General features: G+C 41.0%; 4 protein-coding genes and 1 long non-coding RNA gene across 9 annotated transcripts; 3 read left to right on the top strand and 2 right to left on the bottom strand.

The window, feature by feature from the left end:
• Positions 1 to 2,584: 2,584 nt before the first annotated feature.
• Positions 2,585 to 7,007, bottom strand: LOC112272967 (uncharacterized). Of its 2 annotated transcripts, none has more exons than XM_024501208.3 (7): positions 6,870 to 7,007; positions 5,356 to 5,582; positions 5,143 to 5,187; positions 4,661 to 4,906; positions 4,154 to 4,333; positions 3,461 to 3,730; positions 2,585 to 3,068 (listed from the first exon to the last, which is right to left on the bottom strand). In XM_024501208.3, the coding sequence occupies exons 2-7, from the start codon at positions 5,503 to 5,505 to the stop codon at positions 2,988 to 2,990; spliced, it is 972 nt and encodes a 323-aa protein (XP_024356976.1). In that variant the 5' UTR covers positions 5,506 to 5,582; positions 6,870 to 7,007; the 3' UTR covers positions 2,585 to 2,987. The 2 variants fall into 2 exon arrangements, with proteins under 2 accessions (XP_024356976.1, XP_073385478.1); XM_073529377.2 differs by lacking the exon at positions 6,870 to 7,007 and adding an exon at positions 6,147 to 6,854.
• A 103-nt stretch (positions 7,008 to 7,110) lies between these two features.
• Positions 7,111 to 9,833, top strand: LOC112273191 (large ribosomal subunit protein uL15c). The gene is made up of 2 exons (XM_024501670.3): positions 7,111 to 7,279; positions 8,634 to 9,833. Exons 1-2 carry the CDS (start codon positions 7,111 to 7,113, stop codon positions 9,629 to 9,631), a joined length of 1,167 nt encoding a protein of 388 aa, XP_024357438.3. The 3' UTR covers positions 9,632 to 9,833.
• Positions 9,834 to 11,841: 2,008 nt separating this feature from the next.
• LOC112272929 (protein tesmin/TSO1-like CXC 5) lies at positions 11,842 to 17,487 on the top strand. Of its 4 annotated transcripts, none has more exons than XM_024501118.3 (10): positions 11,842 to 12,608; positions 13,390 to 13,495; positions 13,815 to 14,003; positions 14,347 to 14,451; positions 14,678 to 14,852; positions 15,089 to 15,454; positions 15,692 to 15,810; positions 16,125 to 16,219; positions 16,555 to 16,953; positions 17,123 to 17,487. In XM_024501118.3, exons 1-10 carry the CDS (start codon positions 12,506 to 12,508, stop codon positions 17,356 to 17,358), a joined length of 1,893 nt encoding a protein of 630 aa, XP_024356886.1. In that variant the 5' UTR covers positions 11,842 to 12,505; the 3' UTR covers positions 17,359 to 17,487. The 4 variants fall into 4 exon arrangements, with proteins under 4 accessions (XP_024356886.1, XP_024356888.1, XP_024356887.1 ...); XM_024501120.3 differs by having other exon boundaries at positions 17,177 to 17,487; XM_024501119.3 differs by having other exon boundaries at positions 16,558 to 16,953.
• Positions 17,488 to 18,079: 592 nt separating this feature from the next.
• LOC149987278 (uncharacterized) lies at positions 18,080 to 19,361 on the bottom strand. Its single transcript, XR_016498947.1, has 2 exons — positions 19,111 to 19,361; positions 18,080 to 18,811 (listed from the first exon to the last, which is right to left on the bottom strand). It is a non-coding gene; the product is annotated as an uncharacterized LOC149987278 (long non-coding RNA).
• A 2,102-nt stretch (positions 19,362 to 21,463) lies between these two features.
• LOC112272926 (uncharacterized) lies at positions 21,464 to 25,086 on the top strand. Its single transcript, XM_024501113.3, has 4 exons — positions 21,464 to 23,167; positions 23,356 to 23,580; positions 23,715 to 23,782; positions 23,961 to 25,086. Exons 1-4 carry the CDS (start codon positions 22,289 to 22,291, stop codon positions 24,106 to 24,108), a joined length of 1,320 nt encoding a protein of 439 aa, XP_024356881.1. The 5' UTR covers positions 21,464 to 22,288; the 3' UTR covers positions 24,109 to 25,086.
• Positions 25,087 to 26,566: the final 1,480 nt, after the last annotated feature.

Consider the following 26,566-nt stretch of genomic DNA (forward strand, 5'->3'; position numbering starts at 1 on the left):
TATATATAAACATAATAGACTTGATTTGCTACATATAAGTGAAATTTTAAAATAATTAAATAATTTAAAAAGGAGATATTAGTACTAGAAGTTCAACATTTAGATTAGAATAGGAGGCCGGCCAATACCCAAGCGGGTTTTAGGGTTTTTCTTCTATTTGGTAAGTGTAGCTATCTTCAAATTTATTGAGCTGTTTTTTTAGCTAAGAGGTTGAGAGGTGTGTAAATTTTCAAGCAAGATCAATGGTTTAATCAATAAATATTAGGATTCTAATTTGCCTTAGGGTTTGGTTTAAGATTTGGTTTAAGATTTAGGATTTATTTAGGATTTAGTTTAGGATTTAGAATTTTTTTAGGATTTGGTTTAGGATTTAGGATTTGTTTAGGATATGGTTTAAGATTTAAAATTTGTCCAGGATTTGGTTTAGGATTTAAGATTTTTCTAAGATTTGTTTAGAATTTAATTTAGAATTTAGGATTTGTTTAGGATTTAGGATTTGTCTAGGATTTGGTTTAGATTTTAGGGTTCATTTAGGGTTTGCTTTAGAGTTTAGGGTTTGATTTAGGATTTAAAGTTTCTTTAGGATTTAAGATGTTACTTAAAATTTGATTGAAGTCCATTAGGATTTCAATTAAGATTAATTTAGGACTTCATTGAGATTTATTTAATATATATTTGTGATTATTTTAATATTTCTTTAGAATTTCTTTTAAGATTTATTTTGAATTCCTTTTGAACTCCTTTAAGATTTTTTTTGTTTCTTTTGTAATTTCTTTAAAGTTTCTTTTGAATTTGATTAAAACTTGATTAGCATTATTAAGGATTTAATTAGAATTATTTAATATTCTATTAGAATTAGGGTTATGTTGTTGCAATTTACATTCTACCTTCCACATCTAGATTTGTATAATACGACAACAAAAAAACTATCAATGGATAAAAAACTACTAACCAAATTAAACTATGTACATTTGATGGAATTTGGCATCCAATGCCATACCACATAACAATGCCTTTCAATTTTCTTTAATCTCTGCAAGTTGCTTAAACTTCCATTCTAAGAATGAGTTTCAAGATGTCATGTTGGATAACCAAATATCACATGTTTTTGAATTTTGGAAACTCAAATATCAGAGATCACTTGAAATATTACCTCCTCAAATATCATTGTTCAAACTTTATTACCTCCTCAAATATCATTGTTCAAACTTTATTACCTCCTCAAATATCATTGTTCAAACTTTATTACCTCCTCAAATATCATTGTTCAAACTTTATTACCTCCTTCAAGTTTTTGAAATATCACTTGATATTTTGGTGATTTGAAAAAGTCAAAGCAATTAAAGCATAGGAAAGACATTTAGGACAAATGAGGAAGTTTGTGATATTTCACAAGCCCTTCTTGTAATATTTGGATTTCAAAATCATTCACTTAGCCAAGTGGGTCATTTTAAAGTATCAAGTGATATTTTGAAATATCATGTGATACTTTGATATACCATCACATTTGATACATCACCCAAAAACCTTAAGTTTGAATCTCCTTCCTAGGTATGAATTTTCTTAATTATATCAAAGTGCTCTACTTCAAAGTTGCAACTATTCAAAGGAAGGCTACTTCCTACTTCAATTTACAAAGCAAAATGATGAAAAATAGTGGAAAAAGAAATAAACACATGGCAATGGAATTTCTTTCTTATCATGGGAATTATGCTGCACAGATTAGAGAGGAGCTATGATTTGCAGGAAGTAGACTCATATGATGGACTGAAACACAAACTAGTTGGAAAACCATGTGTCAAGCAAAGAGCAACTTACTGCATTAAAAGTGCAAACTGAAGGTGTTATGTAGCTATCAGTGACCCACTTGACTGACGGTGAAGATGCTCATGCGCGGAAACTCTTATCTTCAATACCTAGTTTCCAATTTCTTGAATATATGATCCTCTCCTTTTCCATTCACATTATAATATCTGCATGTTTATCCACTTGCGGAGTTGCACTACATGGTGTCTAGGAGCACTACACTCCTATCTCATGATATGGGCAAAAGCCTGTTTGTACATATACAATGTTTATAAACAGCGCCCTAAACACTAAGCCCTAAACCTAGATGCATATACAGGAGGAATCAATAGTTTGAGGAGAATGGTGACATCAACATTTCGCTCGACATTAGCTTCTTGCCTGGCAATTTTATAAGTTGCCAGTGAGCGACCATGCATGGTGAATTTGTGAGAATGTGTGCAAGAATGCATGAGCAAGATATTCTCCCAGCTCGATTAGCTCATTATCGTTGCACAGTTGACCGTTGGCGTGTGTTTCTGAAGCTTCGTGAAAACGAAAAGATTGGCCATTTCCTTGCCCTTGCCCATCAAACTTGATATGCTTGGTTATGATTTGAATCGCCGACTAGTAATCCAAGGGACAACGTTGTTTTTGCAATTTTGATGACAATCCTCACATTGTCAATGAGAAAAGTCTACACTCATTACTGCTACTCATCGGACAATTCCTCGGTTGCATTGAATGCATCGAAGTTCTGTGACATGAGGATTCTTACTGGAAGAACTCCTGGAACGTCTCTGATAACTGTCATATATTTTCAAATTTCTTCTAATAACATCAAATTTCCTACTACGGTACAAAATGTATGCAAGCACAGTCATCCATCCAGATTACTTCCAAAAACCGTACTTTAATATTCAAGTAATTAGCTATTAAACCCGTCTAAGCAGAACTGCTAATACCTCACATGAGATTGTTCAACTTCCAATCCTCAAACCTATGAGGATAAGCGCAAAATAGTTAGATCATGGGACTCGAAGATTTAGCAAATTCCAAGCCATTGGCACAGATCCTTCAAAATGACGACATTGGGGATTGCACTCAAAGCTCTCAATTCCTTGCATAGAAATCCGTGGATGCTGACCACCTCTCCACAACACCTCCTAGCGGCGATGATGTAGCAATACGCGAATTCCACCTCATTCCTCCATAGGTGCTACACCTTGATCAGCGGGATCTATATTGCTAGTTCGAACAGAGATTTGCTGTCCTAGGAGCTCCTAAAAGATAAGAATCAGAACAGAAGTTTGCATCAAAAACCAGTGGAGTGTACCTGCAGCCTAATCTTGTCCAACTTGCCCAGCATAAAAACGTTTGAACCAGTCGAGATTTCGGTACATTAATCTATGTCATTTATTCACCGCACCCAAACACTCTGCAAATTCATATCCCTAAACCACCTCATTCATACACTACAGCATTTAATGAGTTAAAACATCCTCCGGCATTAAGATGATCTCAGACCATCCATTTGAGTGAACTTTAAATGACATGGTGCAAATTCTAGCGTCGGGAGACAGAATCACTCCGGACATTGGAGATGAACTGAGATAGCTCTGAGACTGGTACATAAATTTCAAAGATTCCGCACAAAGTGATTTTCTCAACATACCTGTGTGGGTTGCAAAGGGAGTACACTGGCAGCTTGATGTGCAGCCGCTTGCAGACTTTCTACAGCTTGTGGAGGGATGTTTCCTATCAACGGAGCCGATGCTATCGGAGGCAATGGGTTGGCAGGAGTAAGGGTTGCCACAGGCGGTGGAAACGCTACGTCTTGGACAGGAGCTTGCTGTTGGGGAGGAATCTCGACCGAAGTTTCCGCTGTAGGAACTTGAGTTTCCTTTTCTAGGGCTGCCCCAGTTTTTTCCTCAGTTGGCTGAGCCTACACCAATATATTACTAAGTTGAGAAAAAGAGCCCAGGAGAGGATGGTCTCTTTGGCATGTTCCACGAGCATACACAGAAATACCGGTAAACCACGGAGATATTGGTAGATGTGTACGAAAGGGGCTAGCACCACCCTACGTTGATCAACACGATCAAATTGACGGCATCTAATCTCGTAATAATTATCTTCTTTTCCACGTATAATTATATCCACAATTGGTTTTGTTTACAAGAACCAAGTTTCACGTCAATATACAATCATAAGACAACTGCTTTCATTATAAAACACAATTACCATAGATAATGGTATGTTGCAACAAGCAACCAATCAAATAAGAAGCAAAGGTAGTTCAGTCAGAGAATGAAAAGTCTCATGATTTTACAAATGAACGATATTTAAGTAATCGTGGTGCACTTACTGAAGTTTGCGGCACAGCATCTTTCGGTTGTGACTGAGTCGATTCTTCACCCGTAGATTTCACACTTGTTTCAGGGGATTTCGTTTTCGATGCATTCTCCACCACAGGCTCAACGTTGCCTTGCTTCGCTGGGGAATCCTCTGCTAAGGTTTTGGGTGCTCCCATTGCTACGGCTCGTTTCTGCGCAACAATACTCGCCAACGGATTACAATGCGATAGCATACCACCAAATGTACAGAAAAGACAGAACTATACGCATCATCTGCGAATTGCACTAAATAACCACTTAGTCTATCAATATTTATGCACCGTAACCAAACAAATCATGGCATAGATTCTTTACGCACTCGCATCCACTTGAACTCAAATCTCTAACCTCTGGGACTCTGATCTGAGTATTCATTACATTCATAAGAAAATTTGAGCTATAAAACAGAAGGTGATAACAGCAAACGAACTCAAATGTCTCTGCACCGGTGAATGACAACATTGCAGAGTTGCACATACCTCCTGAGCTTCCGGCTGCTCTGCAGCAGCCTCTGTAGCTCCTGGCGTAGCAACTACTGCTGGATCTGATCCATGACCTGGCGCTTCTCCTTCTTTATTTAGCAGTCCGGACTGATCGCTTGGAGGTGCTTGTTCAGGAATCTTTCTGCCATTCATCTCAGCACTGGTAGGTTGATGCTCTGCAACAGATTTTCCATTCTCTATAGATGGTACCACAGGCTCTGGAGAAGTCTTTCCTTCTTCGGCCTGGAAAGTACATCGACGTTGTTTCAAACAAAATTCAGCGAGCAAATAAAAAGTAATAAAGCCATCATGGAACTCGGGCCATGTCTTCTTCCCTGATTTCATACTTCTTTAATTCAGGTCAGTTAATGAGAGCCTTCACAAAAACGTCATGCAGCAATCTGCAATCAATGCTCTCAAAAAATGTACTATCCGAAGACTAACGACACAGCAGCTTAAATGGGAGAATAAACACCTACAGTTTGCTGCTGTTTTGGAGAACCCCCAGATCTATCGTCCTTGAGCTGCACACATGCGTTTTCATCAATGTGAAAGGTGAATTCAGAAGTCAAGATGATGCAAAGTTCAACAAAATAAAAAAAACTTCAGGGTTCTGAGAGTATGATTCGACAGAGGGTAATAATTGTAAGAATCAAAGCCATTATCCAAACAGCAAAGAGCATTATACTAACATTAGCACTTGCATCCATAGGTTGCGCTTGTTGATTTTGTTCAATACTTTCAGACGGACGCTTGGAAAGTGGGGTAGACTCAGGATCAGCTTCTGCACTGCGCTTAGCGGTCTGCTGCGGTGGCAATGTTTCTTGTACAGATCCTGCCATGACGCTCCACCCAACGGAATTTGCAGGGGACAATTCACCTCACACGCTTGTGTAGCTTCAGAAGATAAATAAATATACTGCACGGAATAAGCAAACACCTCACATCATTGTCGTGCAACCCGAAAAGCTCTATGATGCTATAAGTTCGTTAAAACAGGACTTAAGAGCTTCCAACAATTTTATCTGCACAATATCAAATGTGCGCCTTCATCTCAACAAGGTTTTCCACTGAAACCGCTTGCAGATATGCTGACATACTCCACTGTCGAAGTCTCACGCAATGTTAGACTACAATTCCCTCATCGCTCCAGCATCCAGAAACCGCACGCTGGGTTATGTGAGTATCCTAAAAAAATAAAGAAGTTGTCGCGTCTACTAAAATACTGTAGATATGCAGTACTCCCGCAATGTGCTACACCTGCACTAACATTCCCGAGGATCTTAAATATGCATACCGAACGAGCCCTGGAAATCTCACACAAACCTCCAGCTGATAATAACAGCCTTCATACTTCCTCTTTTCCAGCACATTTCAAAACCTAGCGTACACTAGCATCTCAAATGCCATGAGAAATAACTGATGCATCGATAAGCGAGACAAGTAACGAAATACATGAAAGGTAGTATGTAAAGACCCTTACGGAGGAGATATGTAAAAACTCCACAAGTTTTGAACGTGTCCAGCTTGCTAAAGCTCGAAACGCCACATTTGTCAACGACACTCCTCAAGAAGGAATTGAGCTGACAATACGAGAGACAAACTCGAATACTCACTGCGATCGTGTACGTCCATCAATCGGAACTACAGGGCCTCGAATGCATCACTATCACCGATGCGTCTGTCACGAGGCATCACGGGGTTCGCATTAAACCCTCAAGCGTAAGACACCATGTTCCAATGCATTTCCCTCGTTTCCAAAACCATATCAAAACCAACGAGAACCAAAGAGTCCAACGCGGTCATCACTCGCAGAGCAACTCCACACAAGCCCAAAACTAAGCATCAATTGAACCGAAATTCTCACATCCTCTAAAATTCCCATCATGTCACAACCATGCGAAATACCCGCAACGTCGTCATCAACGTTTCCTTTTCTCTTTTTTCTCTCTAATGGCCATCCCCCCTGCTACACCATCACAAAAACAACAACAGCTCTCCCTCAAAGCTTGTTGCGTCACGAGCTGCACCACAATTACACTCAAAACTCGGACTCTCACCATGTCATGCACACAACCCCTCCCTCAGTGCCCGAACTCCCAGCTACTACAACTTACAAACCCCCGCAGCTTCATTGCTCTAAAACGCACCATCTTCTACAATCTACACGTGAGAGGTATGGCGCTGCTGATCATCGCAAACTTACACGAATCAATCACGCTTAGAGCTCGTCGAATGCTGGACCTTCAATGAACAACAATCGCGCCCCTCAGTCTTCAATGTCCCTTGCCATAATTTGAAGACCCCTCCAGGCTTCCTTCCGCAGTAGCGTTTTCTTTCTTTCTCACGCTGCCCCAAGTGCTGGGGTTCCCGTCGCCCACGTTCTCTCGTTCCCCAGGTCACACCCCGACGTTGATACGACGTTCTCTAGAAGGTTTTTTTTTATGATGGAACTGTTAGGAACGGTGAGGGAACATGGCAAGTACGAGAAGAAATATTGCGGGCAGCTGGTGCGAGATGGCGCCGCCAGCGGCTCACAAGTGGCAGCAGCAGATCGCTTGCCGATAGTTCCCCACCGTGGATTTTCCATGACCGTTCTGTGCGGAATCGACGCTGGTGTTTCGTCTTGTGCTTCCATTTGAATACGCTCTTGTGGATCCTACTTCTACAAGGGGGGTGCCCCTCCATTATTGCCTTTGGAGCCCTAAATATCCAAGCTTTTTTTTTTTTTACCTTTTAGTACGAGAATTTTTATCCTCGAGGAGAAAAATAATAACAATAATCACCGTTCAGAGATGATACCCGTAGCCAACATAATCCTAAATTTACACCTTGTTTTGTAAGGATAGAATAAATTATAGAGTTTCAAAATAAAGAAAACATTTTTTAGCAACTTGAAATGTTTTAATCACGCACTTAAATAAATCATTCTACTACCTAGAATTTTAGTATTTTTTCAACTGAAGAAGAATGGTTGAACATGTGGTTTATGCCTCTAAACCATTAATCATTCATGAAAAACATAGTTGATTTAAATTTGAATCAAATTCTTAACAAGTCCATTAATTTACTTTTTGTGGCATTGTGTGAAACTTCTAATGCAAAGCTGATTAAATTTGTACAATATGTCAAAATGAACCCATAACACAACAAATTCTATTACATGCTGCCATGCATTCAAGAAAGTAAACTACAGCTATTATAGACTTGACTATACTGCACTTAAAAATGAGCATTTTTGCTGTGAATGATTGAATAATGGCAACATTATTGCTGTGTCTAAAATCATCCCCTTTGTCTCACAACAAGGTTTTTGTAGAAGATATATTATTTACATATATTTTCTTAAATGTTAAAAAAATAAATTTATGTTTCGTTCCATAAACAAAATCACACTTATCTATGTCTATTTGAAATTTTATATTTACACAATGTTCCTCATTAATAGTAATTGAATACAAAGCTCATTTTGGGTTTTGGGTTTGTTTCTTACACCAGGAGTTCACAACAAAACTATGTAATAATTTCTTGTTACATAACCCCCAAACACCAAGAACAAAATTAACCAAACCAGAGTAAGAAAATAAATATATGGAAAGAAAATGAAGGGGAAAAAAGGGAAGAAAAGAAAAGAGAAACTAAATTATTAGTTATGAATGAACTGATAGGTGAAAAAAGTTGATCCTACCAGTTGACGATTAAGTTATTATACATAACAAACTGTAGAAGTCACATCATATATATATATATATATATATATATATGCACATTTAGGTGTATGTCGATCATGGAACACAAAGTACATTCAATGAACAGCTTAGTTTTGGTGGTAGAGAATAAGCCTGCGAAGATGAATTAAAACGTTGGTCATTCAAAGCATCAACTCAACAGAAAAGAATTATAAGTTGTTAATGTATAATACATAACATTAAGAGAAAGAGCGACATATTAAGATCAAGTGTGAACGCAGACCATGAAACCCAGCTGGACCCATCCCCGCCTTATCCACAACGGAAGCCAGCCACGGCGAAGAGCATTCACTCCGGGTTCCATGACCGTGGTTCACAACGCGAGGTTGTGCTTGCAAGGCCCTGCTGCCCTTCAAGCTTCGCGCCTGTGTCGCCTCCAATTTCCTTCGCAGAGTCTGCAGGGATCGCAAATCTGCTACAACAGAACACCGCATCCACTCTCTTGCCCATCATGGCTCTCTCGGCGCCCGCATTGGCGCAAAAATCTGGCGCAATTAGCGGCAATATGTTGCGGAATTCGTTTCTAAGCGAGTCTGTATCGTTGCAGAGAGTGTCTGGTAGCGTGAGCTTGGTTAGGTTTGCGAGAAAGGAGCTGACGGTTGTGGCGAACGGGAGGAAGGCTGCAGTGGTGACGAAAGATGAGAATGAGGTGGATCAGCGGTTCAGGTTGAACAATTTGTCGCCGCAGCCTGGGAGCCGGCACAGACAGAAGAGGAAGGGGCGTGGTATCGCGGCAGGCCAGGGGGCCAGTTGCGGGTTCGGTATGCGAGGGCAGAAATCGAGGTCTGGGTCGGGCGTGAGGCCGGGATTTGAAGGTGGTCAGATGCCCTTGTACCGTAGGTTGCCGAAGCTGAGAGGAATCGCCGGTGGCATGGGAGCGGGTTTGCCCAAGTACGTGGCAGTGAACTTGACCGACATTGCTGCGAGTTTCCAAGAGGGCGAGGAGGTTTCGCTCGAAGCTTTGAAGGAGAGGCGTGTCTTGAACCCTTCGGGTCGTGACAGCAAGCTACCGTTGAAGGTTCTTGGCGATGGCGAGCTTGACTTTAGGGTGAAGATCAAGGCTGGTGCCATCTCTGCTGCCGCGAAGGAGAAATTGGAGAAACTAGGATGCGAGTGCGAAATTCTGCCCAAGAAGAAGAAATGGGTCTCTGCTCAATACTCGAAGAACCAAGCACGTGCAGACGCCTACTTCGCCAAGAAGAGGGGCGACAGCGCTTAGATTCAGGTCAAGGTTGAGGTTCTTTCCGCTTTCAGTAGCTTCAAATTCTCAATATTCCAACAGGATTTTTCAGGCAATGTAGGACATGCTTCAGTTAGGATTAGGTCTTATCGCCCACAACACATTTTGTGGCGCAAAAACATTCACCTCAATGCCGAAATTGATATCACCACTTCCAAAAAAGTCTGATAATTATTGAGAATTGAGTTGTTGTGGTTTGCTTTTTTTTTGTCATGAAGGTGCCGCAGCTTGTTCTGATGTGCTACAGAGGTTGTGGAACAGGTAACCATCCTCGAATTTAACGTTAAACATAATCTTATACAGTTTGTCCGGACATTCACTATTTTCATGTTATGTGAATGTGGTGGTCTACATTCCTACCAATCAGGGATTTGTTTTGTTTTGTTTTTGTTTTTGTTTTTTGTTTTTGTTTTTTTGGATTTCGACAATACAAGCAAATTATATTTGATATTCTTTGAAGTTGCTTCAAATTCTCATTGTGAAATGCACAAGACATGTCTTGTGTTTTATTCGAAGTGACAGTTGCAGTCCAGATGCACTTGGATTTATGACTTTCTTCTCACTGGTAATCAAGGCCAACAGTGTTACAACTTATTGCAAAATTTATTGTTCTTGACAACTAGCAGTAATCTGTGAAGAGTTTGGAGAAGCAAAATAACCTCAACTTTAACCTCATTTTATCATCTAATGACCTTATTCTTTACTATTTTCGCTCTTCAATGTTCGTGTGCATTTCTTCTGTCTTTTAATTTGAGAGGTATTTTGTATAAAGTACTGATAGTTCAGTTGTCAAATTGTTGGTTTTTCATATTTGATTTAAAAAAATCAACTCATCTAACTTCGGCTAATAATTGTTGCTAGAATATATTGCACTTGGTACAGTACATTATCCACGTCGTTATGTTACAACTAGTGGCATAGACATTTAGTTGTTGTGCTGCCAGTGTTGTACAAACGTCACAGTGTTTTTTATTCTTTTACAAATGAATTGATCAAATGAAGTTGTGATGTGATAGTTGGTAACCTGTTGACAAGATGTGCCCTAAAACTTAGGTTTATTTGATTGATTGTTGGATTCCCATCATCAAAATATTTGTACACAATAGTATTAATATGTTGCCTGTTTTATCATTCTCCAATACACAATGTCTTTTTCCCATTATCGATTATCTTATCACCGTAAAAACAATTACAAGACTTTGGCACTAGTACATAAATTATTCATAGAAATTATCTAAATTTAATATTTAGAGTATCTGTATATATTTTAAAATAAGGTCACAAATAAGTAGAAATGTGTTTCAATGGTTATGCATCACATAGTAGCCAAATGTGAATGTCTCTATTTTAAACACATCTAAGAAACAATAGTCAAAGTCAAGTACAAACAAAAGATTGTGTTTATTGTGAGCTTAATCTTTATTTATGTTTTACCAATTTGTCAACTTATTGTATGATCCCTTTTACTTTAGAAAACAAACTTGGCATTTATATCTTGCTCGTTGTTTTAGAATTTGACAACACTAAATTCTCATATTAATATTATTAAGAGTTATCTTATATTTGTATTTTTGATATCTTCATTAAATTTCACATAATAGCCAATATTGTATCTATGATATAAGTACATATTAGAACATCCCATGTCAAAGTTTTTAGAATAACCATTATAAAAATTTAAATTGATTCCAACAAATAAATGCACAAGAATCATAAAATAAAATACTTGAATATTAAAAGATTCATAAGCTTCTTTTTTTGACTTTTTAACAAAACCATGAACTACTTGTACTTTTCGATTGCAAATTATCACAAAATCTACTATTTACAATACTACAAAGACAATGAAAAAGTAAAAGTAAAAGTAAAAGCACTTATACCCTCAATCACATCTATTTGAAGCCCAAGAAATCACTCACCCTACGTCACACACAAAATCACAAGCCAACAAACACAGAAAGAAAAGAAAAGAAAAGAAAAGAAAAAAAAGGGAAGTAAAAAGGTAAAAGCCAAGCCCCTCCTTCCCTCCCTGCCTGCGCGGGTGGCAGGAGAATCCCAAGGGTTCCCAGCGCCGTGCAGCGCGGGTCCGGCCCCTCACCGGGGATCTCTCACACTTTTAAAAATTTCGGCCGAATTTCAAAACCTCGGTCTCGTCAAGGCGCAGTGCCTCTCTCGCTCTCTCGCTCACCTCCTCCTCCTCTTCATTGCCGCGCCAATTCTCTGCTTGTTTGCAGAGCCAGATTCTTTGCGAGAGCTTTCAAGGCAGTTGGTTGTGTGAACCAGCTCGCGAGATTTTATTTTATTTTATTTTATTTTATTTTTTTCTCACCACTGGTGTGGTATTATTGTGTGGCGTGAAATGGAGGGGAAGGTTTCCTGTTGTTGATGGAAATTTGGGGTAAGAGGTGGTGGTTAGTTTGCTAGGGTTTGGTGATCGCGTTATGGTTGAGCGAGGAGCGTCACGAGCGAGTTCTTAAGGAAGGGCCTAGAATTGGTGCAGGTGGATTTTTATTCGCGGATGTTGGCTGTATTAATTTAAAAGTGAGGTGGCGATGGTTCCAGTAAATTGGCGGGAGCGGATGGTTTCAGGTTTTGGAGAACTTTAGGTGTAGGTGAAGTGCGTGATTCTATTGGAGTGCAATGATAAGGAGGTGTGGAGGGGAAAATGCGAAGGGATTACGATTGCTCAGTGTTGTTGCTGCACTCTGGATTGTCACGAAAGACGTAGGAGGCTTGTTTTTGTCAGGATCAAGCAGGAATTTGGTTCTGAAAGAGAGAAGGCGTGGGTCTCTAGTGCTTTCAGAACTGTTGTACATTTATGCGTAGGTCGAGGGCGAGCATAACACCTTCATCATGGGTGATGCTCTAAAATCGACAGTTATGGAAGTGTCGGACACTTCTGCGACAGCAGCTTCAGATCTTCATGAGTCTCCGCCAGCTCCTACTGCAGCTCCGGGTATGAGTACTTCTTCTTTAGCCAGTTGCTGTCCGATTCTTTTGTGTGCTTTGAACGTTTTCTTTTTTTACTAACCCTAGACCTCTTGCTGACCATTCAGAAGGGACTCCCTTGCATGAAACAAGGTCATGACGTTAAACCTTAAATTAACTATGTCACCGCTAAATTTCTTATGTTCAGATTTATGTTCCTGTTGTACCATGAACCTCAATTTAATCTTCACCTTCCGATCCACTTTGTTGTCCGTGTTAAAAAATTTTAAAGTTTTCAGGGAATCGTAGTTAGTCCGCTGTAACAGAGCAACATTACTCATTTCATGCTGCTGCATGGTTAATTTGTCTTGGACTACTGAGCAATAATTTCACTTAAAAAATCGACTCGGTATTCATGTTGAGTGTCGCAAAGAATTACACACGTAGATGGGTTTAGTGAACATAACTTATGATGCATCATTCAGATACTTAGCGAACTAGAACTGGAAAAATCATGTCAATTATTTTATTTGTAGGTCGCATTGGTTGGAGGCTTCCCTTCTCTTGATTTCCTTATACTGCAGTCTCTGTTCTGACAAATAGTCTAGTGTGTAGTATAGCTAGTTCATTTGCGGAGGGCAAAGCTTTGGCATTTATTATGCATGTTTGAACCGTATGCGTGCCATCGAGAAATACTTGTTTGACAAGTAGATATGGGGATTCGAATGAACGTTGTAGATCCCACTCATGTAATGGCAATATATTGCTCGAATTATCACTGTAGATAAATCCCAGCTTTCTGCCTGCAGGGAGTGTGGCAGCTGGAAGCCAGCCACCCGCAGCTCTTGAAGCTTTTTCTCAACAAGTGAAAAGCCAACCGTTGGCCTTTACACCAGCGTCTCCGGTGATGCCAAGGTAACACTGATAGATGATTTAGTACGCTGCAATCGCTTCTCCGGGAATCTTTATGCTAGCAATTTCCAGTTTTCAACTACGAAGACCAGAACTCTTCAGTCCGTGTCCTAAAACTAGTTTCGGTAATTGGGAATTTATGTGGTGATGAATATCGTTTTAGGTTTATGTTTATTATTGATTAGTACAAACTTCCAATTGATGTAGGGTTTAAATTCATCAATAGTTAGTGTTTTAATAGTTAAATTGACGGTCTACACGTGATTTCTTTTCGAGCATCTCTTAACAAGAGACTGTGTTATCCCATCATCATGGTTTGTAGGCCTGTTTTACGGTCGATGGACGTTGATCCATCCCACGTGATTATGGCAGTTTCAACACCGTCTCAAACTTCTCAAGTGGGAGATCATCCTACAAGAAAAGCTGTACCGAGGCAACTTGATTTTACAACCATGTATGGAGGCCCTGTTGGGCTAGCAGACAACTCTGTCCGCACACCTCAACCTTCTTTGTACGGTACTTAACTTTTTCTCTGTACACGATCCAAGTAATATGGTAGTTCTGATGTCTTCCTATTCCATACTGATTAGGACTTAGAAGCGCTAAGCCTTCATTTCTCTATTCGTTTCTTCTCTCGACTGAATGCCTGTCCTTGAATTGAAGATTGTGTTTTGTAATGAAAAATCCCTATGGGGTGAGTAATCGATTTAGATCTCAAGGCATTTTAGATGGGCTCTGAGATATTGTATTTTTAGCCCTATAACCCTTAGGCGTAAATTTTTAAAATCAAATTAATAACCATATCTCAATGCTAATGTCATGTATGCGTGTTCGAATTACGGATGGATGAACAGGAAGCACGAGTCTCCAAGACAGCGATCAAGGTCCTTCGATGCAAAGGATGGCACGCCAAAGAAGTGCAAGCAATGTAACTGCAAAAACTCTCGCTGCTTGAAACTGTAAGCATTATATCTACCTTCAGAGCTGGTTTTTGTTCATTGAAAGGTGCTGCCTTCTCTAACTCGGTAACTTTAAGCCGTAGCCTTCTCATTTTTGTGCCTCTTTGTACTTTCTGGTTGTCTCCAGCTTTTATTGTGCAACAGATAGCTCATTCTGATCCATGGGTGAATAAGAGAACTCGTACGATTTTCTAACAATGAGTACATGAAAACGTGGATGCAACAGGTATTGTGAATGTTTTGCCTCAGGTACATATTGTGAGGGTTGCAATTGTGTAAACTGTTGCAACAATGTTGAGAATGAAATCGTTCGTCAGGAAGCAGTGGAAGCCACCTTAGAGCGAAATCCCAATGCATTTCGGCCTAAGATATTTAGCAGTCCTGGTATACGAGACTCGGGGGTATGTTAACTTAGTTCAGTAAATCTTGAAGCTTGCTAATAATGAACGTTTGACACGAAATGAAATTCCTGAAAAATCAGAATGTTTTAATTTCTGGTTTTGTGAGGAAAATCATTGAAATGTCAAAATCATGAATCGTATTCCTTCTGTTGTACCAAATTATATTCCATAGTTTCATTATTTTTCTTAACCTGGGCGAGTGGTTGACGAAACTGATGGCATCTTGGTTATTGCAGGAGGATGTTGGAGAGCATCCTCTGGCGGGCAAGCACAACAAAGGATGCCACTGTAAAAAGTCGGGGTGCCTCAAGAAGTATTGCGAATGCTTCCAAGCCAATATTCTATGTTCCGAGAATTGTAAATGTGTTGACTGCAAAAACTTCGACGGTAGTGAAGAGAGACGAGCGCTGTTTCAAGCAGACCACAACATGAGTGTGAATTTTATGCAACCGTTGGGAGGCAGTGGAGTTTTATCAAATTCACCCGCATATTTGTCTCCTTCACCTCTTCTGAAGAAACGACGAACTCACGAGCTTGTATTTTCTGGACCTGGCTTGAAGGAGCAGGTTTCAGTGAAAAGGACACCTTCTTTGCCTTTGCAGGTACGAGATCTCTTCCGCTTTTGGGTAACTTGATTATTTGAAAAATCTTTGATGTGTTAATAAAGGTTTCTTATTGTCTAAATTTGTATTCATATCGCGCCCTCCACTTACACTTCCGGTATGTATTGAGTTCCCCATCCTTTGGTTCTCCTTAAATATGCACCTTGTGTATATCTGTACTAAAGTCAATGTTTCAAACTTCTAGATATCTGATATTGATTTGTTGATGTATTGCAGTTAACATCTGGGGGTGGAACCGCTCCCTCTTTGAGCCTTGCACTGAGTTCCACGATTGCCTCCACACCTTCAAGTCAAGGAGTCTCACCGGCTGTGCCACCAGCCAAGCCAATGCACAAGTACTCTTCGAATCATATTCTATCTCATGCCGTTTGTTTAGGATGGGCAACAATTGAGCTTACTTTTCAGGGATCTGCATCCTGATTCAAATTCTATTGAGTGGTGATAGAATGCACAAAGTCATGATGGCACCAGAGAATCATTCTCTTTATTATGGTCCATGTAACTTATTAAATATTTCTACATTGATTGGAATCAAATGGGTATGATGAACCAAACGGGTATGACGAAGAGCTTTTAGCGTTCAAGCGCTTGTAGTTATGAGGATGATGAAGAAAATGGTTACTGACGTAAGCTGCTTCATGTTCTGTAGATCATTACTGGCAGGTGTTGTGCAAATTGAGGCCATCCATGAATTATGCAAGCTTCTTGTTGTCGTTTCTTCTGAAACTCAAAAAGAAATTTTAGGTATGTTGCTCTCAGATGTGGCCAACAGTAGCACCTTAAGGGCTTTTTCGCAGTCTTTTCAGTGGTTGTGATTGGTTGTAACTGCAAATACATTCAGATGATGTCTATTTAATTTGGTAGAGACAGCGAGTATCAATTTTTTATTCTTTCTTCATTCTTTTTTCTTTGTAAATTTTCTTGGCACTGCTGTTTCAAGTGCATACGCTATCAGTGCAGTTCACTTTGAGACCTGTTGGATTACATTTGTTGCATGATCAAGTCGACTTACTCGTGTGCTTTAATGATATGAATGTGTATTCCGAAAACTCCTCTCTGAATGTTGGTTTGGTTTATAGCAGCCAAACATTCGTTATCACATACAACGAAGATAATAAATAGTGAAACCGACGCTTCACTGGAACCTGCACCAACGGCTTGGACAGTGGATGAAAGGAACCATGGGCAAAAGGCGGAGAAATTGTTCAGTGACCGGGCAGTAACAACCACAGGTCCTGATGACGAAGATGCTGATAAGCCACAAAGACCTATGTCTCCGGGAACCCTAGCGTTGATGTGTGACGAGAAGGAGCCGTTGTTCACCGCCCCACCTTCTCCAATAGGAGGCTTAGCATCAGAAGAACTAAGCACTTCGGGTTCCCCACAAATAGCCCTTCTGCATGCAGAACAAGAGCGAGCAATTTTATTGGAATTCCGAGATTGTTTACGAAGAATAACTTCAGTGGGAAACCGACGAGGTATGGTTCTTGGCTCTTTTCTCATGCCCTTGAGTTTTCGTATGCACGGTTGATGCTTCTTCTCAACTTCCCGGTTTTATTTTTTTGATAAAATGGGTGAGTTTCTTTATATCCTTTGCCTTTATCCTAGAGGACCTTACTTAGAAGTTGCGACTCATATGCCCTGCAGCCAGTCGATATTCTAACGAGATCACGCACTCGGAAATGTACGTCTTGGCATCAGGTCAGCTCAACCAACAAGAGGGTGGAGCTCTTCGGTCCACTAGACCCATAGTATCCCCTGGCGAGCATGGTTCACCGAGTGCTGTAGGCACTAGTTCCTCATGTACCATTGCCTTTAAACCATCTAATTTAGGTCTGCGTTTGCGTTCACCTGAAGGACCACCCACAAGAGTATCCCAATGATTCTTGCGAAGATGAGGGACAGATTTTCGCCTTCAAATTTACTCACATTGGTAACTCATTTTAGAAAATCGTTACTGTGTATAAAAGAAACTGATTTACATAAAAGCATGTAAGATACATCATACCCCACCCCCCCCCCCCCTTTGGCTTGAGGAACAATGTGTTGATTGTCCATGGTTGACAGTGACTTTGAGCTCTTCTAGGAGGTGTGGGTCAAGGGCTTGCGATTCAAAGCCAAGATCAAGTCCTGACTTCCTTCAGCATATTGGTTGGATTGATTGGGTTAATGTGATTCAGCTCATCGAGTTGAAGAAATGCTCCTTTTTCACGTCTACAGGTTTCAATTGTAGCCAGTAAGAGTTTACACAATCATGCTTCTGTTTATTAATCAGCAACCCCAGGTCTAATTAAGCTCTATAAAGGAATTTCTTAGAGGTTGGCTTACTAAGTCATATGCTTTGAAACATTATTTTAGGCAGAGGTTGATCACCGCTTGTTATTTAAGTGCCCATGACTGATTCTTAATTCAAAATAGTTTTTACTGATAAAATATTATAAAACTCTTCATGTTCTCCCATCCTGAGAACGGATGTATACACTCTTACGTTTTCCAGAAACATTATTACATTTGAATCTCTTAAATGTGCAAGTTGTAGAGATGCATTGCGACATATATATATATATATATATACATGTCAATAGATATCTCAAACAATTGATGTACAAAGGTCTGACATGGCATCACAAAAGTGTATGTATATACATTGTATTTCCAAAAGAAAAAGAAATATTGATTTTCCATATTAAAAACATGAACGAATAATTTCGACATTTCTCTCTACTCACTGAAAAATGAAAATTACTGTTCTTCACGCGGCAGTAAAATTCCTAGGGGAAGATGGTGCAAACTCACCTAACAAATTGTTTAAAATAAACAGAAGAGAGAAAAAAGACAAAAAGAAAAAATCGGAATTCTTCTATTCTTTTCCGAAAAGTTCTTGCGTTTTTGATAAATTCCAGGGCTTTCGAAGGTACAAAGAGGAATTTAAAGACGGCGGACCAATCCACCCAGATTTTGCTCAAAATAATTCTCTCCGAATTCTCCCGAAAGTCCCTTGTCGCTGCTGAAGCAACTCCTAAATTTCCAACCTCATTCTGCGGCTGTCGTTGAGAATGCTTCCCACGTCATGACACTGACGTGGGACGTCAACATTGGCAGCGCTGAAAACAAATTCTCACCTAGTGCGACGTTGCCGTCGTTGTGGTCGCAATCGTCGTCGTCGTCGTCCTCCCATGTCCTCAAGACGGAAACCACCAGCTCTGAAGAATCCAACCCTAACCTACAAAGCTGGTTGAGGAAAGCTCCCAGGGCACCGCTTCAGCGGCAAGCTGGCAAGGCTGGTTGGGAAGCGTGCATGGCGGTATAAGCTCGCCTCCGCCATCGCCACTCCTTCTTTCAAACGAGTAAAATGAAAAAAGGAGAGACAAAAAGATAAATAGCTACACGATAAAGGCTTGCAAAGAGATAAAAGACGAAAGTAACGGGATAGTATAAGATAATATAGTCCAAGGGGAGTGGCTGATTGTGGTTCTCGGTTGCAGTGTCGAACCACTTAAAGTCCGTGTTGCATCTCTAACATTATTTAATAAATCAATTCTCATTGCTTCGTTCGAAATCGATAATTATGTCAAGTCATTTTTTAAAGGAATGGATGCTTCACAGGCTCCCTCACACTTATCGGTAATGATTACCTTTTTCGCTAGTCCGATTAAGGATGTTCAACCGTATCGTTATCCCTTGCTTGATTGCTCGCAAGTGGACGATGTTCTCCACACCATTCAACGTCCTTCTGGTGAACATAGACGTCATGCTCGCTTTTCAAAGCAACAGTTCCAACACAGTTAGTTCAAATCCAGATAATTTGCACACAACCACTGTTTGATTTAGCTCCTTCCTCTGATTTCGACTCCAATCCTCGTTCTCTTCGCTTCGTCGATAACCACAACTTGCTAGGTTTGGGGTTTCGAAAGGCACGTTATGTTTTACTCACCTTAATTTTCTAGACCATCTGCATGGAGAGTTTTAAGTTTTTCTAAAGTACCAGCGAAAGGGATGTGCTCCTGGAAGATCAAGAGTGGAGATGAGAATCAGGTTATAATCTTACCGCTGAAGAGCAATTGAACTGAATGTGATAATCTAGGCTTCTCGCGATTCTTACGAGTCCATATTAACTGTGTTTAAGAATGGAGAAACGAGTGAATGGTTGATTTGTTTAATAAGTTTATCTGTATTGTTTTCTTTTTTTAAAATCATTTATTAATTTTAGTATCAAGCTGTTGACGAGGTTTTAGATGTCAATGTATTGCTAACACGTGTGGTGCAACTGCTCTTGGTTTTAAGAAATAATTACATTTCGTTGATCCTCATAATATTTGACTACTTATTCATTAAAAAATCGTATTAATGAGTACGAGTACAATATACATCATGAAAGTACAACATTCATACCTGACTTTCTTACATCATCGCAGAGTAAATATCTCTAAGTAACATTATTATTGAAAAAATCAAATGATGTAGTCTGGTTTTCATCCATGCAAAAAGGAAGCCAAGTGAGCAATCCGTAGGTAGAGTCAAACACCTTCACAACAAACACAACGAAAATCCTTCCAGGCTCTGGAATATATCACATCCACTATATTTTCAAAACATAATACGAGCGAAATAAAACAAAACTACTAAAAGCAACTTCTCTGTTAATGATAATAAATAAATTCATTCAGCGAATTTCGTACATTTCTTATATTGCAAAATGATGGACCATGGCCACAAAGGCTAATTTGCCACCTCGAGTCCCAAACAGAAAGCAGAATCCAGGAAACGAGATTTACCACCAGATCTCAAACACATACGAGGATGGAGTTCCTCTGTCTTTACGACGAAGAGAGAGAAAGAGAATGCGGAAGAGATTGGCAGAGACAAGGCTCCACAAAGCTTCGTGAGAGCTTCTCGAGGCTTTTCAAGGAAGCCGCAGTCGAAGCTTCATGGAGAAGAAAAAGATAAAGAATGAGAAAGCAGGAAGCCGACTGATCCCGAGCATCATCGGCATCCACCACCACAGTCCACCGACAGATTTCAGACGCCTGGCATCCAACACTAGGCCCAGTCAGGCCTGGTCGGGCCCATTCATGACCTGTCCCAAAAGTCAAATTAGCACCCCTACGAAACCACTCAGAAACACACAACCCTCGTAGTTATGTAACAGAGTCCATGCGGATTAACGTAAAAATATCGATGTATCTTCAAATATAGTCCATATGGATGAAGTATATGACGTGGCCGCAGACATGCTCGCGGACACGTACAGGTGAGTTATTCATCCATTTAAAGTCTGTCCGTTGCATTCAGCAATTTCCACGACGGTAACCTCTCTGCTTCCTTGAGGCTCAAGTCACGTTTCAGCTCGCGGCATTTACCGGGGCTGGTTTGAAAATTTATGGGTATTATTAGAACGATGCCCGAATTCGCTTGCCCGAGCCTGTTTTCGGTCCCGCCCCATTTCAAGCAGCTTTCATGTGTCAGGCATATCCTCGCCCATCGCCCCCACTGGAAGGTGATGGCAGGATCATGGAACCCTTGAAAAACTTCCACAACTGTAAACTAACCTATTGTTAATTCTATGCCATTTTGTAAGGAATTCATTGTATCAGGAATTGGGGTTAGGACTTGAGGCATTTTTTTTTTTTATCAGAAACGCAAACCCATCGATTCTCATGAATGGTTGATTGGGTTGGGCGGAAATAAGGGAGTCAATAAAAGCATTCAAAGAAGACTCTCGAGGACCGTCCGATCGAATACATCGACGTCGTATCGGTGATCCTAGGTCTGCGCCGTTGGATATGCACAAGCTCTCTGTCCTCGTGCACTCGCACTCTGGAATCCACGATGTGGAGTGGTTCTCTACCCAGCCGTTGGATGAGGCTATCGGACGGAGGATATTGTAGGGGTTTGACGATCATCCATCGACGGCTCAGCGTCATCTTCCTGAAAGCATTTCGCTCTCCGTCTTAGTGCGGAACGAGCTCATTCCCTTGTGTGCGTTTGGGGGAGACGCCCCCGCTGTAGAGACCAAGGGCCTGTGAAGGCCCCGTCTATCGGTTACAGGTTGGCGATCGGGGAGAAGCAGTTACTCTTGGATTCTGGTGGTGTATTGAGTGCTTTGGTGTTGGATTTGGCAGCCTTTTGGTAGCCATTTAGTAGTGATCGGGGAGGACCTTGGAAAGAGTATCTGTTCGCGGCGTATTGGGGTTATCGTTTCGGTGCGTCGTGACAGGTTTACAGGATTATAAGACTAGCGGGGACTTAAGGCTGCCGGGATTTTAAAGACTTTTTTGCACCTTTTAAGAGGCTGGAAGAATATTTAGTTGTCTGTACGGTGATAACCTCTGTGTCGCGGTTTTCTTGGTGATAAAGACAATTTAAGGAGGAGATATCTTGTTGTTGCTGTCGATTTTCACCGAAGTCTTCAAGATTTTGCTTGTTGTGACTTAGTGGTGTCATCGTCTTGCAAGCGAAGAGAAGTTTTGGTTGGTTCAGTGCTTGGTGGAATGAATTTTCAAGCTCTGTATTTGAAGCGAAGGACGTTGCCGTTGATGCTGTAAAGTGCTTTTCGTGAAGACAATTCTCCTTTGGAAAGAGCCTATTAACCAGTTTCGCCTAGTCGTCGGTATTTCTCGCTTCGGTAACCAGTCACTCAGTTTTTCTATCGACAATGGAGAATATAGCGTGAGCAGTTCGGGTATTGCGGACGGGTCCTGTTTCTCGGCAATCCTTAGCGATGGCATTACGTTTGTAACTCTGTTCATTTTGTTCACTCTCAACTTCCGGATTGTTCCACTGTTCTTCAAGTGTCTGCTTGAGCTTCTCATCATGGCATTCGAAATGATGTATACCTGCACTACTCTCGTGGGACGACAACCCCGAGAGTGCAGCGTGAGAGGCTTCTTTGCGGCTGTAAGGATTAAGAATTTATGTTCCAGGGGTGATTTCGATGTAGACCGAGGTGGCACTCGGTGTGCCTATTCTCCTTTGAAAGAATCCTTCACGCACGGAGCCTGCTCTGCCTCTCCCACTACTCCCACGGAAATGTTTTCCTTGGGACCAGAGTTCAGAAAATACGTAGCACCCACACATGCAGTTTCGAGTACACAGAGGAATTGTTACAAGAAGATTGCGGCTTGTGTCGCAGGCTTCACCTCTTCCTCCTCTGCGCCAGCATCCAATACCTCCGCCCCCTTGAGTCAAAGCCGAGGTAATCAATTTTTAGCGCCTTCCCCTCCCACCTCCTCCACGAGATCTCTCTTTTCTTCTGCCGCGTTCTCAAACTCTATGGGCGCTGACGGATCCCGCAAAGCCCTCATGAGTACTTTCTCGAAGTGCTCCTTCGTGGAGGGCATGAAGCATTTACCATGCTCTTCCTTCTTCCAGTATCCCTGGAGTAGTGGCACTTCTGCTGCCCGTAGTAGCCAGGTGCATGAACCGGAAAATGCATCTGTTAAAAGCGTCTCAAGTATCGAAGTTCCTGAGAACTCGGTTGATACCACCACTGCTGTGGATGAAACCGAGCAGAATGAAAAGTCTAGTTGGTTACCGAAGTGGTTCAACCTGACTGCTGAGGATGGCAGGACCATCATCATGACATTTACGGTGTCGCTTCTCTTCAGGTGGTTTGTTGCCGAACCACGATTCATCCCGTCACTTTCCATGTATCCAACCTTCGACATTGGCGACCGTATTATCGCCGAGAAGGTATGCTCTCAATTTTTTGGTTGCTGCACTTTTTCATGCGTGAGTTATTTATTTGATTAGCCGCTAGCATGTTGTTTGGAGTGTTGGCGCATTCGCACTCACGAAAACTTTTCTTTCTCCTCATTTCTTCGCAGTCTCTTGGTTTTGCAGCACCCGCTGATGCACCGTGTAACTTGCTCTGTCTGCAGGTTTCGTATTTCTTCAGGAAGCCCAGTCTTAATGACATCGTCATTTTCAAGGCTCCCAAAATTTTGCAAGAGAAGGGTTTCAGCGCTGGACAAGTTTTTATCAAAAGGGTAGTTGCGATGGCAGGTGACCTTGTCCAGGTGATTAACGGTCAGCTTGTCGTTAATGGTTTCATCAGGACAGAAGACTTCACCGCCGAACCACTTGCGTATGATATGGCGCCCATTGTACGAATCCTCATCCCCACACTGTATTTTTGTGTGGAATCCTAGGAACTAGTTGTAAGCTCTGTACATTCTACTACTGTTCTAGCATTAGCCTGTGGGTGCTGACGCAAGAATTTGTTAAACCGTATTTGCAGAAAATACCAGAAGATCACGTTTTTGTAATGGGGGATAATAGGAACAACAGTTACGATTCCCACGTCTGGTATGTTTTTCTCTCCTCGCTGGATGTTAGGCATAAATAAAACCTTTCGGCTGGTGACTTCAACATAGTTTGTCCTCGAATTTTTCAGTCTTTTCTTAGACTTGTGAGGGTATTGTTCTCGCTTAACACAAACCATTCATGCTAGATCATTGACGTTGTGATGCGATGTCTCTTGCAGGGGTCCACTTCCTACTAAAGATATTCTTGGACGTTCTGTGTTACGCTACTGGCCACCCGAACGTCTAGGCAGTACAGTTTTTGATACGACTGATCTCTTGAAGTCGTCCTTGCCTTTGCTGCAATCTAAGGAGACCACCATTTCTTGAATCGGCAACTTAGATATGATTGCACATTTATCTGGGTACATTATCCAGTCAAACTTGACTTTTGTCATTCAATGATCACTCCCACGATTGAGATGGGAAGGTTACCCTCTTACTCGGGTACCATGAAATGATACTGGCCTTATGAACTGGCCTCATCAAGGCTCCTGACGTCAGTTGGGAGACTAAGAATAAGCTGAAGGTTTCAGATGCCTTGCGAAATCAGCTGAGGTATGATCGGACTCTAGCAAGTCTTGGAAGTCTTGGAGCGCTTCTCTTTCTGGAGATTGTCGGCTTCAGAGGTCTCGAAGACCAACATGAAAGAATCGATCGACTGTTCACAAAATCAGCTCCCGCTGTATAACGTGGGATGGGCGATAAAAATTTCCAGAAATGACCCTAGTTCAACGATACTGCGTTGACACTCTAGTCTTGAAGATTACATCATGAAATGGAGTTCGCTTGGGACTCAGTGATACAAACTATAATGATCAAACTTGATGCTTTAACACCCTGTGATTGAAAGTGGGACTTGCCGACCGCAATTACCAATCTCTGCTTGTCGACTGACCATCAGCCGACCGTTGGGAACAACCTGAAACTCCAGTTGTTTTTGCCGACATGTGTCCTGGTATTCATGTTTACACGAATACTATTTCGGATTTATGGCACAATCTTAGCTTGCGTTGCGATGCCTGATGGCCCCTGTGCTGCCATCGAGTTCTGCGTTACGTATGCGCTCACAGAACGGGCAACTTTAGTATGTTAAGATAGCCGAGCATACCACTGATTGCGGAAGTGGCTGAAGTACCTGACAATGACTTTTTTGTATTATGTCGTATGTAATGGGATTTAGTAATCCCCGCGTGTTGCTTTGATTTTTGCTTTGGACATCTGGTTAGATCTCATGAACAAACTGTTTTGATCTTGTTACAAACCTGCTGTATGTTTGTAAATTGTACGAAGCCTAGTATTTTGAGAGCTTGGAGCTGTTGTTGATTCGGTGTATTTGGTTTTTTATTTTTTATTTTTATTGTGAATATCATTTGTGATTTAATGCTGGATTGCTACGACTTAGACTACTCAGCTGAAGATGATAAACGTAATATGCCATGTCATTTTCATATTATCCGTTTTCTTCAAAATATTATGTGCAGTAGCTTTTCATACCTTCTTCCATCTGTTTACTTGAGAAGTATGCGGCTGACCGTGTTGTTTGTATATGCATCTTCCAATAAGCAAGAAATTGCCAAAAATGATCCTTGTGACAACTTCTCTGTACATTCTTGTATTCTTTTGTCTGTTCGTGCCTAAAATTTGAGTGAGACGCTTCAGTGCGATTCTGGAATTGAGCTGTTCATCTATGTGTCTGGGAGTATGAGTGAATAGATCCTGATTCTTTGAACCATTTCAAATTCTCAATATAGCTGATACAACTAATTGCAACCTTTCTATACACTTGCACGAATGCTAAATACCTGAAATTGAGAATGCACGAGAATTGAAGGTATTTCAAAAGCTTTCTTTAAGTAACCATAATTATCTTACAGTATCATTTAATTTTTTTTACATCAGAACACGCAAGAGCAGAATACGACATACTTTCCATAAGAGACTTTACCATCTCTGCCCCTACCCTTTTCATTTGTAATCGGTTCTTTCCCTCGACAACCTCAGAAGAGCTTGCATGCAATTGATACGAAATCACTGAAAATACTACGATCAAGCTCTACAGCTTTCTGGACTAGCAGTGATGTATTACGTACTCAACCATCATCTCTAGATTCTTTCAGTAGGCATGTGAAGGTTCACTTCAAATGGCCTGTTACAGACAGGTGCCTACAGAAGCTGTTATAGTATCTTAATAGCCTGCATATCTACTGTGATGCAATCAGTATTCAGTTCCTGGAGGATCGGCTCCAGCACCTGCTCAATTACCCGACATCCACTACACTCACGTTCCAACCATTCTTTCTCAAGCCATATGATGTGACCCTACAAATCTAACAAGAGTCCTAATTGGACGTGATAGAGCATGAGCTCTTGAGAAGCACGTATCTATGCTAAAGACTTGAGATGCATGGGGCTGTAGTAATTGGACATTCACAATGGATGTCAGCAGGGATCAATATTTAGGTGACGTCTAAAATACTGGCCGCTGATACGGAAACAGTCAAGGGAACTTAATGGGAGCCGTTTGCATGAATTTTTGGACAAGATCAACTTGCTCCCCTGGATGAACACTGCCGAAACCTGTAGCAGTTGCTGCTGGTGGTGGGAGACTAACGTACTTCATTTCCTCAAAACTCTCATGACCCAACTCTCTAAGAAAAGAGGTCATAGGGAACCGGGCAGAGCTGCTCCAGTCGGCAGATGAGAACACCGTTGGCACATTCTCTATTGGGCTCCTCATGAAGGTTGTAGAAGACCTAACGATTCAAGACATTTGTAACTTCCACTT

This window comes from Physcomitrium patens, chromosome 20, assembly GCF_059467195.1.
Source record: "Physcomitrium patens ecotype Gransden chromosome 20, ASM5946719v1, whole genome shotgun sequence".
Taxonomy (NCBI): Eukaryota; Viridiplantae; Streptophyta; class Bryopsida; order Funariales; family Funariaceae; genus Physcomitrium; species Physcomitrium patens.

Coding starts and splice junctions, on each gene's coding strand:
- LOC112273191 (XM_024501670.3), top strand. CDS start 7,111: ATGGAACTGTTAGGAACGGTGAGGGAACATGGCAAGTACGAGAAGAAA. Junction 7,280..8,633: donor TCTGTGCGGAATCGACGCTG/GTGTTTCGTCTT, acceptor GTGTGAACGCAG/ACCATGAAACCCAGCTGGAC.
- LOC112272929 (XM_024501118.3), top strand. CDS start 12,506: ATGGGTGATGCTCTAAAATCGACAGTTATGGAAGTGTCGGACACTTCT. Junction 13,496..13,814: donor GCGTCTCCGGTGATGCCAAG/GTAACACTGATA, acceptor CATGGTTTGTAG/GCCTGTTTTACGGTCGATGG. Junction 14,853..15,088: donor CTGGTATACGAGACTCGGGG/GTATGTTAACTT, acceptor TGGTTATTGCAG/GAGGATGTTGGAGAGCATCC.
- LOC112272967 (XM_024501208.3), bottom strand. CDS start 5,505: ATGGCAGGATCTGTACAAGAAACATTGCCACCGCAGCAGACCGCTAAG. Junction 4,907..5,142: donor CTCCAAAACAGCAGCAAACT/GTAGGTGTTTAT, acceptor TGTACTTTCCAG/GCCGAAGAAGGAAAGACTTC. Junction 3,731..4,153: donor ATGCTGTGCCGCAAACTTCA/GTAAGTGCACCA, acceptor ATATTGGTGTAG/GCTCAGCCAACTGAGGAAAA.
- LOC112272926 (XM_024501113.3), top strand. CDS start 22,289: ATGGCATTCGAAATGATGTATACCTGCACTACTCTCGTGGGACGACAA. Junction 23,168..23,355: donor ACCGTATTATCGCCGAGAAG/GTATGCTCTCAA, acceptor CTCTGTCTGCAG/GTTTCGTATTTCTTCAGGAA. Junction 23,581..23,714: donor CGTATGATATGGCGCCCATT/GTACGAATCCTC, acceptor CCGTATTTGCAG/AAAATACCAGAAGATCACGT.